This window comes from Aedes albopictus, chromosome 2, assembly GCF_035046485.1.
Source record: "Aedes albopictus strain Foshan chromosome 2, AalbF5, whole genome shotgun sequence".
Lineage (NCBI taxonomy): Eukaryota > Metazoa > Arthropoda > Insecta > Diptera > Culicidae > Aedes > Aedes albopictus.
The window spans coordinates 228,357,528-228,370,270 of record NC_085137.1 but is presented as its reverse complement, the minus strand read 5'-3'; the positions used below and the strand labels follow the sequence as shown (position 1 = coordinate 228,370,270).

Below are 12,743 nucleotides of genomic sequence, written 5' to 3'. Positions count from 1 at the left end.
TCACTAGGATGCTAGGATACTTTTAAAAAACCTTCAGGAATTTTTCTAAGCAATCACTTGTATTTTCTCCAGAATATTGGATTCTCCAAGAAGTTCCTCCAGAATTCTTGTAGGTTACCTAAATCATGTCGCTTGTTTATCTTTTGGAATTCGGGGGTCGTCCATAAACGACGTAGCATTTTTAGACGATTTTTTGTACCCCCTCCTCCCTCGTAGCCCATACCTAAAATCTGATTCGTGGCATAATCAGAGGCTCACCCCCTCTCCCCCCCGCTCTCCTAAAATGCTACGTTATTTATGGACGGCACCTAAAGAATTTTTAGAGAAAAGAGGTTCTGCCCCTTATGTTTTCTTCAGAAATTTCTTCTCGGATCAACCCAGATGTGTCTTTTTAATTTTTTCTGGAGTTTCTTTGGGGATCCCTTCAAATATTCAACCAGGAATTGGCATTTATTAACCATACTTATGTATTATGCTGGAAACAGCTTGCTGACGTTGTCTACGGTTTGGGGCTGGAATGGCCGCAATGCACAAGGTGAGCTAAGAAAATCATTCTGGGATTTAGTCCTAGTTCATAAATTCATCCAAGAGTTGCTTTGGAGACTCGCCAAGATTTTACTTTTGAAATATAGGAGTTTCTCCGTTTCTTCAAAATTTCCTACGGGATTTCTTCCAAGACTGCTTTCTGAAATCCCTCCAGGATTTTTTTCAGATATTTCTCCAGAAGTTCTTTCTGGGATTCCTTCAAGAGTTTTTCTAGAATTTCATAAGAAGTTTTTTCTTGGATTCTTTAAAGATTTTCTTATGATAGTTTTTTACTTTGTTTTGGTATTTATTAGAAACATCTACAGTCTACACCTACTGGAACTTTCAGGGATTTTTCAATACGATTCTATCTTTCATCTATGTTATTTCCTCATGATTACTATAGATGAACCAGCCTTGGGCTGAAAATCTAATTGATAAAAATAATATAACAATAATAATTATCCCCGATTTCTTACTACATTTCCTGGGAATCTTCCAAAAGTTTAGTCTTCTTTAGGAATTCTTTTCTAAAATCCTCCAGAAGCTTCTTCAGGGATGATGTTCTGTATAAAAATCTGCGGGGAGTTATTCCTGAGGATTTTCCCGAAGTTCAAGAAATCGTCCAATTGTTTCTCGAGGGATACTTTCAGAAACAATGGGATTTATATATGATTTTTTGGGAATCTTTTGTTTCTTCTTGGAACCCTTCAGGAGTTGCTGGAGAAATCCCCTGATCGTTTTCCAAGATCCTCGACTCCTCCTTCTTTGAGAAACTTATTTCTGAAAGATTAGCCTCCTAATTCACCTAAAGGAAATTCTGAATTATTTCCTGACGATTTCTCAGAAGAAATCCATTAAGGAATCTGGAGGAATACAAGAATCGCTAGTAGGAATCACTGAAGAAAATCAAGATTGCATTTTTGGAGCAAACGAAAGATAAAATCTTGGATAAAATTCTATAGGAATCTTCTGTAAGGCTAGTGAATATAGCTATTTCGGTCTGGAAAATTTCTACAGGCTATCAAGGATGACAAGAGAGATCTCTGGTAGAAGTTTGAGCCCCGTCGGAAAGGAATCTGGTCGCTGGTCGGAGAGAAGAATTCAGCTTCAGCACATTGCATAATTTCAAGAGAACGTTTACAAAACCACGTGAAATTTATTTCACTAAAAAATATTGTTTAAAAGATTGTATTGGAAAATTCATGCAAGGACAGGCAAAGAAGGCCCTAATCTGTTTAAGTTCTTGAAGAACACTTGAAGAGGCAGGCCAAGTTCCAGTTGATACGTAGAGCCGTAAAGAATAATAATAATAATAATAATAAGACGAAGAAAGGAGAAGAAGGATCTTCAGAAGGAAGTTCTTCGAGGAATACCCAGATGGACATCCTGGAGCAATCCCTGGAAGGGACATCAATTGTGGCCTAACACAATAGGCTAATAAAATAAAAAAAAAAAAAGATTATCCATTTTTCCTACTGCCGGATAATCGAATCCGTCCTTTGATGGTTTTATATGCACATTCCATCTATCATTGATCTATCATAATTAGCAGCTTTTGTTACACTTGGAAAATGATTGAGTCATTAACAAAACGACAAAATTGTTGATGATGACATTGATATTCACGTGTTACCTCCTGCCACCTTCTGTCAGACTTTCATTTTCTATTGGGCTATTGGTCTAATTTTTCTCATTTTCAAATAAGAAGTAAAATTATGCTTGAGAGAAAGCATGAATTAACATTATTTATAGTTGAATTTGAAATGTGTTAAAAGCTACTGTAGCGTATACGTCTTCTATGTCATTATTGGTAGTTGTTTCAAATTCATTAATGGGTGCATTGCCTCAAGATTAAAGTTAAGCTGTAAATAACTCGTGTTCGAGGGAATGAATTTGACAAAAAATTTAGTGTTGACAAAAACGGAATGAAATGTTGACGAAATCGGATAGTGACAAAAACGGAACATACCTGTATTATTGATGTGAAATATTACCTTCAAATTTATTCTAAATTCGTGATAATCGGAAACAAGTTTTCACTTTTTCTCGATCACTTCATATGGACTGACCCGGGTGCAAATTGCGTGATATAATAAATAAGATTCAATCAGACAAATGAACTTTGTTTGTGAAAATATATGTATAGTTTTATTTCATCTGCTAATGTACATTAATATACAGTAATTTCAAGTATCCCTTCGGGAAGACTTCACTTAACACGAACTGCACATGGTCATCACACTAATGCATAAGGGTGGCTCAGAGGTAAATAATTTTGCAATTATAACACTATTAGAATAACAGTCATCACTTTGCCCACGTTCCGGCGTTTGCTCTATCCTACGCCTCAACCAATCGTCAGTCCTTTTTACAGTGGTAGCACGAGCAGTTGGTTGCCGATTTGAAGGTCAGATTGCGAATTCCGTTGACGCAAAGCACCCGCACCTTGACGTCCTCCGTTTCCATGATGTTGCAGCACTGGCCGACCGATGTCACCGGTTGGCTCGGTTTGTGCTGCCCCACGGCAAATGGGTCCGACGGGACGGCGAACGATTCGCAAAATCCGCGGCAGGCGTTGGTCGTTATCGAAAACTCGACGCAATCCGGAATGCTAATTTTGCGCGTGTGCCCTGGACGGAGACAGGTGAGAAAAGGGATAATGATTTAATTAGTATGGAAAAGTGCTTAATGGAATGTAGACTGAACTGTTCCAAAAAGGAAAAAAATATTATTATAATAAAAAGAATAACTTAAAACAGCCTCATACAGGGTGTTAGGTTCGTGAGTGAAAACTTTTTAAAGGATGATAGACGACCAAATCTCAACCGTTACGTAGTTATTGAACTTTCCATGTTTTTTTTTTATTATTATTGCCTTAACTGGCTATAACTTCAAAATGGCCAAACTTATTGCAGTTTTTTTTTACCCTTATTCGAAAGATTATTAAATTTTTCATCAAATGACTTCTTAGAATCGATTGGTTTAGTTAAATAACTAAGTTTTCTAGAGCAAATAGCTCAAAAGTAATGTGTTTTGACTTGTTTTTGTCAATTATCTTTGAAACACGCGTAATAAATTAAATTTCTTTCTTCGGCAAAGTTGTGGCCCCTGTTCCACTCTATAATTCGTTCTTTGACACCAAACTTCTAGCTCTTATTGTTTTCTTGTAATTTCGATTTAACCCGTATACACCCGGGACGATCTACTTTTGGTAGAAATGCAATATCTTTTTTGTTTTAAAATATATTACCCCGGAATTGTTTTTATTGTCAAGGGGAATAGTTTAGCTAAGAAATGCACGGTACCTCCCCCCTTTGCACTCTCCGCCCTTTCGCGGGGAGCCGAAAATACGTGGCTTTTTTGTATTTTTTTTTATAAATTCTGCATGTTTTTGCGCAAATTTTATCGTTTTGCTAATCATCAATAGTTTTCACAGATCCTAGACATGCAATGTATTACTACCCATCATAGTCTGTTAAAGTTTTGATCCCAGAACTATTCTAAGCCCTCCAAAGTACTCCGAAAATTGTGATACAAATCTAACATTCTCAACCAAATTTTATACACAATGTATGATCACAGAACAGAGTCTACGGTACTCAAAAAACCTCAAAGCACCCCTAGAAAATTCATAGTACATGAATTGGGTGATCTAGGCCATCCAAATTACTCTGGAATTTATTTTCTTAAGATCTTGTATTCACTCTGTTCAAGAAATTTAGTCACGTTGATATCCATTAGACCTCACAATGCTATGAGCAACTTGATATTGTGATAGTTGGACATTCCGAGAAATACAAATGGCCTCCAATACACTTTGAAGTTTGGATTACGATATCTACATACTGTATCATGTTTTAGTTGTGAAAAATTTTCGTCGAATGTAGTGCACATCTATAATGCTTTTGGTACATTCATGGGATATGCTTCCTATGGACTTTCCAAACTCTTCTGGAATTAGGATCTTCAAGGTCTACAGGCTCTACTCTTGTTTTTCTTCACTCTATCGGCATAATTCTTTAACGATTCTGTATGTTGCACATCATTATATTACGAGTATCTCTATTTGTTGCTATTTGGTTGTCCACTGGCATACAAATGAACCCAATGTATTTTGAATTATAGGTCACAATATCTGTAAATCTTAGGATATTTTTATTGTAGCGAATTTTCGCGGAATATAATCAACGCTACTCTTAGAACCTCAGAGTGTAATTCTGATAACTTAGTAACATTCACCTGGTGATCTAGGTCATCCAAACTATTCTGGAATTTTGACCTTCATGCTCTACATGCAATTCTCTTGTATCTCTTTACTTTATCGATGTAATTCTTCCGCGATTACCTCTGTTGTATCTCATAATATTTTGAGTATTGTTTTGTGTTGTGCAGCCACTGACATACAAATGGTCTTTATGGTATTTGGAAGTATCGGAAATTACCCAAGAATTCCTCAGGATGTTCCTCGGAAATTCCTCCAGGAGTCGCTCAGAAATTCATCGTGATATTCTTCGAGAACCTCTGTGGATTCCTAGAGAATGCTTCAGGACTTCCCATGAAATTCTGCAGGAGATTCCCAGCTGTTTCTCAAAAATTTCATCAGGAGCTATGCTGGAATTCCTTCAGGAGTTCCTCAGAAATTACTTTAAGAATCTTTAGAAAAACCATGCAGGCGTTCCTTGGGAATCCCTACGAAAGTTCCTCAGATATTTCTCCGAAAATTCCCAGAGGATTCCACGGGAGTCCCCCAAAGATTTCTCCAGGAGTTCCCTGAAAACTCCTTAAGGAAGTTTTCCCAAGAGTTCATCCAGAAATTTCTCCTGGGATTCCTCCAGGAATTTTCCTAAGAATTTCTCCAGGGATTCCTCCAGCGGTTTCTCTAGAAGTTCTTCCAGGGATTCCTTCAAGGATTCCTTCAGGAATGCCCAAAGGGATTCCAGCATGGATTCATCCATGGATTCATCCAGGAATTCATTCAGGTATTCCTCCAGGAATTCGTCCAGAGCTCCTTCAAAAATTCTTGGAAGATTTCCTCCAGCAACTAATCCAGGGATTTCTTCAGGATTCAAGGGATTCGTCCAGAAATTTCTCCAAGACATCCACCAAGAACTCCTCCAACAATCCCTTCTGGAATTCCTTTCCATGAATTTCTTCAGGAATACCTCCAAGAAATCTTTCAAGATTTCCTCCAAGAATCTCTCTAAGAACTTCTCCAGGAATTCCTTGAAATTTTTTTTCGGGAATTCCTCCAAGAATTCCTACAACAATGCTTCCAGGAATATCTTCAAGAATTTCTTGAAGAAATATCTGGATAATACCCTGGAGGAAATCCTGGAATACTTCCTGCAAGAATTCACGCAGTAATTTGTGAAGGAATTTTTAAAGATTTTCTCAGAGAAATTCTTAGATGAGTTTCTGAAGGATTTCCTTGAACTGCGAGGAAATTTTGAAGTTATTTTTTTTCAATTTTTATTTTCTGGAGAAATTCCTGGAGAAATTTATGAAGTATTTCCTGTAAGAATTCATGGAGAAATTCATGCGAGTAATTCGGAATACCTCACGTATTTCCCGCAAGAAATGGAATTGAAGGAATTTCTGGAGAAATTCCTGTAGTAATTCCTACAGCAATTCCTATAAGAATTCCTGCAGTTATTGCTGGAGAAATCCCTAGAATATTTCTTGAAGGAATTCCTAAGATGTTTCCCGGAACAATTCCTAGACGATTTCTTGTTGAAATTCCAGAAGGAATTCGTGGAGTAATTCCTGGAGTAATTCCTGAAGGAACTCCTGGAGGAATGACTGATGGAATTCCTGAAAGAATTTAAGGAAGAATCCCTGTGAGGAATTCCGGGATGAGCTCCTGTTGGAATTGCTGGAGGTATACTGGGATAATTTAGTGGAGGAATTCCTGGAAGAATATCTGGAGGACGCCGTGGAGGAATTCCTGAAGAAATCCCTTGATACATTCATAGATAAATTAGCAGTTATTTATGAAGAAATTCCTGGATGTATTTCTGGAGGAATTTTTGGAGAAATTACCCGGGAAGATTACCCGGAGAAATTATCTGGAAGAATTCCTGGAAGAAACTCTGGAGAAATCCCTGGAAGAATTTCTGCAAAAAAAATCCCTTGAATCCTGAAGAAATCCCTAGATTAGTTATCGGAGGAAATCTTGGATGAATTACTGAAGGAGCTCTGGAGGAATTTCTGGAGGAATACCTAAATAAATTCCTTGATGAGTCCATGGAGGAATTCGCGAAGGAATCCCTGGGGGTATTCCTGAAGGAATCCCTTAAGGAATCCCTGTTAGAATTTCTAGAGACATCACTAACTCCTGAAGAATTTCACGGGAAGTCCTGAGGAATTCCCTAGGAACTCGTAGATGTTCTCGAAGAACATCACGATGCATTTCTGAGGGATTCCTGGAGGAATTTCCGAGGAACGCCTAGAAGAGTTCTTGGGTAATTTTCGACAACTTCCAAATACCATAAAGATCATTTGTATGTCAGTGGTTGCACAACACAAGTAACACAAAGAAATACTCAAAATATTATGAGAGGTAATCGTGGAAGAATTACACCGATAAAGTAAAGTGATACAAGAGTAGAGCTTGTAGCATTTGAAGGTCCTAATTCCAGAATAGTTTGGATGACCTAGATCACCAAGTGAATGGTTGTTAAGTTATCAGAATTGCACTCTGAGGTTCTAAGAGTAGCGTTGATTATATTCCGCGAGAATTCGCTACAATAAACATATCCTAAGATTTACAGATGTAGTACATTGCATGTTTAGGATCTGTGAAAACCATTGATGATCAGCAATGATAAAATTTGAGCAAAAACATGCCGAATTTATAAAAAAAAATACAAAAAAAGCCACGTATTTTCGGCTCCTCGTAAAAGGGGGGATAATGCAAAGGGAGGAGGTACCATGCATTTCTTAGCACAACTAGGGTCTTGTACCATTTGGGCAGGTGTACCTATTTTGGGCACTTGACGCTATAACTAAGTCAGTTTCAAACCGATTGATTTGAAATTTTGTATAGAGTTAGGCACGTACAATATCTAACTCTGTACACAAATTCAAATCAATCGGTTTGGAATTGACTTCGTTATAGCGGCAAGTGCCCAAAATAGGTACACCTGCCCAAATGGTACAATACCCTATTCCCCTTGACTATAAAAAAATCCGGGATAAAATGTTTTAAACAAAGAAGGTATTGCATTTCTACCAAAAGTAGATCGTCCCGGGTGTTTACGGGTTGAACCAACACGACCCGTTATAGAGGTGCCGGTAGTGTTCGAGTATTTTTTATCATGGCGTCGGGAACAACCAATTTGAATCTATCTGTTCTAGCTGTCACGTCGGTTTGTCGGTGGTAAAAGTGACACTTTTATGCTTCTGCAGTGCTTTACCAATTTACTTTAATATGAAACGAAATAATATCAAGCATTCAGTATAGTATTTTCTTGTGCAAACCTATTTGAATTCATCTAACAGATATGGTTAAAAATGCTATTCTACAATTATAACGAGTGGGTAAACATTAAGTTTAGGTGGTATAAAATTATACTACTGCTGTATGGGCAGATGAGTGCTTTTATTCTAATCAGATCCTTGGTCCATACATATTTTACATATATTTGATGGAAATCACTATTCAACTACCCTGATTTTTGAAGAAGTTCAGATGCTGGAAATGCAGCAGAGTTTTACCGAAAATAAACAGATAATTCGGTTGAGAACTCGTTGATTCCTTTCGTTGATTCCTTGTAGAAATTTGGCATTTTTTGCTGCTTTTTGGTATTTCAAATTGTTTCTGAAATTCTGCGTGTTGTTGAAGACAGAATGTTGTTATCTTAACGCAGAAAACCCGACGGTAAAATTAACCATATTCAACGTAAAGTCAAAAGGCATTTGACATTGTTTTGGTTGCAATAAGAATTCTGATTGTTTCTACAATTCAGTATTGTTGTTCCTCAATCGTAAATCTGACTGAAATAACAAGGGTTTCAGGCTTTTGACGTGGGTTGTCAAGTTTGATATTAACAATATTATGGTAGTTTCAAAAATTGTTTTTTACCCTCTATTATATATTTATTTGAAAGCAACATGCTTGTATTTCTCTGGTTTATTAGTATTATTATATTTGAAAAAAAAAAAAAAAAGATTCTTACAGAAAAATCTGGGAATCTGCTGATTAATCAAATATACAACTTTTCAAAAACGCCTCACCTTGTATCCCGCACTAATTAGAAGTAATTTTCAATCATGCTTTTTATTTACAACAGCTTTGCATAGTTTGAAAATTATCCCTTTTTAGTAAAGTCAAATGAAATTTCACATTGTTTTGACCGCAATGAGAACTTTCATTGTTTCTACAATCCAGTATTGTTGTTCCTCAACGGAAATATTATTGAAATAACAAGAGCTTCAGGCCTTTAACGTAGGTTGTAAAGTTTGATATCTACAATATTATGGTAGTTTCAAACATTATTTTCTTTTACTTTCAATAATATATTCATTGTAAAGCAACATGCTCGTTTTTTATCTTGTTTATCATTTATATTAAAAAAAGGTTTACCGAAAATAAGGCAATATCCTGATTAGTCAAATTTACTACTTTAAAAAAAATCCTTATCGTGCATGCCGCACTAATCAAAGGTAATTTTCAATTATGATTTTCATTTGCAACAGCTTTGCACTGGGGTCTCCAGTTAGCCTAGTGGTTAAGGCTATGGATCGCCAATCCAGAGACGGCGGGCTCTCGATTCCGGTCGGGAAAATTTTCTGGGCATAGTGTATCATTGTCCTTGCCTCACAATATACAAATTCATGCAATGGCAGGCAAAGAAAGCCTCTTAATTATTAACAGTGGAAGTGCTCTAAGAACACTATGTTGAAGCGAGGCAGACCAAGTCTCAGTGTGGGCGTCGAGCCATAAAGAAGAAGAAGAAGCTTTGCATAACCCGAAAATTATCCTTTCTGCAGCATTTGCAAAGTAGTAAATGCTTTGCAAAAAAAAAGTGCTGCTTGATTTGACAGAAGTGATCGATGCATTCATCAGTAAAACATTTGCATAAAAATTCTCTGTTATTGCCCCTTGCGGAGATATATTGATTCCAGCGCAAAAAATGTTTAGGCTTGTTTCTAGCGTGGGTGCATTAAAATTGTTTGTTTTCAATGTACCAATATTGCCAAAGGTAAAACAGCGCAGCGTAAAATATTCCCCTGCATACGGTCTGTTTTTATATCTGTGGGTCCACGCCGAAGGAATGGTCAGTTAAATTGACTTAGAAACAAAGTGAAAATTTGTTAATTTCTACAATAGTCGCCATAAAACACTGGATTGTTAAATCAAACAGAATTTCACATGAATTATAAATTAGCAAATCTGTTTGAAACTATAAGAGTTCACATAATTTCAAAAGAATTCCTATGTGTAAATTCAACAAACTTTATGTATATTTCAATGTGAACGCTTTTCTGTCCAAGAATTCTTTACAAGCACACATTTATACATATAATTTTGAAAATGAGGGTACATAATGAGTTGCCATTTCACCGATATCCAAGTATTCGGGTCCGTTAGAGCCATGGGCTCAGGGAAGAGTCAGTTTCAGCTGTTTTCAGGGAGAAGAACAACCCAAGTAACCACAAGCATTATATCATAACATTAATTCAATCGTATTATAGTTTAGCTAATGCGAGATAACTTTTATTCTACACCTGTCAAGTAATAAAGCGTTTAATCTACATTATGAAAGCATTGAAGCATTATGGGATTTTGACAGTTCGGCATAGTTCTATAGGTACGTTGTTTAATGCTTCATTGCATTACCATGTTAAAAGCTTTATGGCAATCAATAATGCAAGGATTTATTACTTTATATATGCTTTAACTAATGCTTTCATAGTTGTAAACAGAAAAAAACATCAGTTCGAAAAAAAATCTGTACAACCTTTTTAAAAACACAACCATTTAAAAAGAAAAGAAAAACAAATCTCAATTTTCATGGATTGCTGCGTAGAACTTGGATTATCATGCTCAGATGTTGCTGAAAATTTATATTGTGTATGTTTTTTTTTATTCTGGTTGGGACATAAAGACAATCAGATGCCGAGGGAACAAAAATTATGTGGGGTTGAGGTGTTGGTTTCCTTAATTAACATATAGTGCCCCGATTTCATAAAATAAATGGTAGAAGTGAGCACGTATGAAAACAATAAGAGCAGAATTTATATCTTTATATTATCTTCGTTTGTGGAATCAATTGGTTCTACAATCGCTTGTTTTCGAATGAATTTGGGATAGTAAGATAACTGATTCAGACCCTAGCACAATTTCTTAGAGCTGCTGAAAACACAAATCAATAAAGCACGAGCTGAGTATACGTTACTTTATGTTGCACATTTTTCCGGGTACAAAATGCATGGTAGTCGTAGCACAGCGTTAGCGCGTCCGAGTTTCATCGCAGTCCAGTTTCAGCAATCTAGGTTCAATTCCCGAATTAGAATAAAAAACATCAGAGTGAGAGTATCGGAACAGGTATGAGAAGATAAAAATAGACCGAAAAATGAAAAAAATACTTTTTTTTCTTTTGTTGACATGATGCCTTAAGTATACATTCCATACTATTTCATTGCATTAGCTATGGGTTCATTCAAATATTACGTAACGCAAAATATGACAATTTTAGACCCCCTCCCTCCCCCACGTAACAACTTTTGTATGGAAGATTTTGAAATTTTGTATGAAGCGTAACACAGTGCTAGACCCCCTCCCTCCCCTCATTGCGTTACGTAATATTTGAATGAACCCTATATGGTACAAGCATTTTTTATGCTTTAGCAATCACCACAATAAAGCTTGCTTCAAATCAACAATAGTAGCGCCACTTTCGACTTTAAACCTTCTTTAATGGTACCTATATGACAAAACAACTTTACATCGCATGTCATATAATACACTATAAAGCGAAATTAATGTTCTATATGCAGCGTCATGGTTACTTGGGAACTGACGAAAAATTGCAAGTGTCAGGACTGAGTTTGAACCCATAACCATCCGCTTATGAAGCGAACGTATTACCAACTGCTCGACGAACCCCAGCTGTTGAAGAAGGCTGGTATCACTGAAGGAAGAAGCTCATTTCAAAAATTATCACCACTATGAACAAAAATAATATCTCGCGAATAAAATTTGTTTGTTTCTTGATGTTGTAATGTATCCTTCTTCATAAACTTGTATTGTCCGTAGACTTTGGACAGAACTCCTTTTCCCCTACGTAGAGTCGTAGTTTATGGCCTGAGAGTTATTTTCAGCAGGTATACACAATTTATTTTGAGAAAGCTTATCTAAACTTTGTACGACTATCTCACTAACCTACTTTGTGGCATCCTGGTTTTTGCCACGTTTCGCGACCACACGCGATTGATGCTAGTAACACTAGTGCTGCAAATCGGAGCCACTCCATTTTTTTTGCTTCAAGCAAAGTGCACTCCGATGTATCCAAGAACCGTCACCAGGAGGCTGCAATAACGGACGACTCTGGATGTTTCAACACACGCGATTTACCATGCTGACGAAGTATGACTACAGCACGACAGACGCGCGAAAATTTGTTCACTGCTAATAGGTACCTTGAGTGCGATACTGCGATCTGTAAATTACTGACCACTTCCTGCGACTTTCGGATGATTTTATAACTGGTCCCTGCAGCGAGCAGGAACTGAAGACATGCGCAGCTTCAGTTTTTTAACCGTTGCAGGATGAAGCTCTCCAACGTGGGAAGTGAAGATGATGGTCTTAATTCGTTTTCCGGTTGTATGACGGAATTACTCCTCTTGGTTTGGAGAAGATGTTTCCAAGCGGCTTATTTTCTATCCAATTCACATTTGAACTATTTTAAGTTTCTTTATAGTAAGAAACCCGATTAAGCGATAAAACATTGTCGTTGTAGGTTTTGCTTTACGAGGAGTACACTGAGTGGTAGTAAATTGGAATCGGCAATGATTTTGCGTTTTTGCAATAGGCACCGTTACAAATCGTATTAGGTAGGTATCTGAATCACTGCCTTAAATCATAGATGGAATCCATAACTGTATTTGCGACACGTGCGTCAAAACAGAAACGTTTGTTTGTTTCCCCGTAATTGCAATTTGGAAACGTAATGGTTGATTGATTCGCTCAAGGGAATTATGTAACATTAATT

The 12,743-nt window shown here is 36.8% G+C and overlaps 1 protein-coding gene across 1 annotated transcript; it reads right to left on the bottom strand.

Annotated features, from left to right (window-relative positions):
- Window positions 1–2,655: 2,655 nt before the first annotated feature.
- On the bottom strand, window positions 2,656–12,227 carry LOC115257139 (thyrostimulin alpha-2 subunit-like). The gene is made up of 2 exons (XM_029856524.2): window positions 11,915–12,227; window positions 2,656–3,158 (listed from the first exon to the last, which is right to left on the bottom strand). Exons 1-2 carry the CDS (start codon window positions 12,003–12,005, stop codon window positions 2,887–2,889), a joined length of 363 nt encoding a protein of 120 aa, XP_029712384.1. The 5' UTR covers window positions 12,006–12,227; the 3' UTR covers window positions 2,656–2,886.
- Window positions 12,228–12,743: the final 516 nt, after the last annotated feature.

What these genes read in the sequence shown, in the direction of transcription:
- LOC115257139 (XM_029856524.2), bottom strand. Translation starts at nt 12,005, where the DNA reads ATGGAGTGGCTCCGATTTGCAGCACTAGTGTTACTAGCATCAATCGCG. An exon ending in ACCAGGATGCCACAAAGTAG is followed by an intron (nt 3,159 to 11,914) that starts GTTAGTGAGATA and finishes GTCTCCGTCCAG; the next exon opens with GGCACACGCGCAAAATTAGC.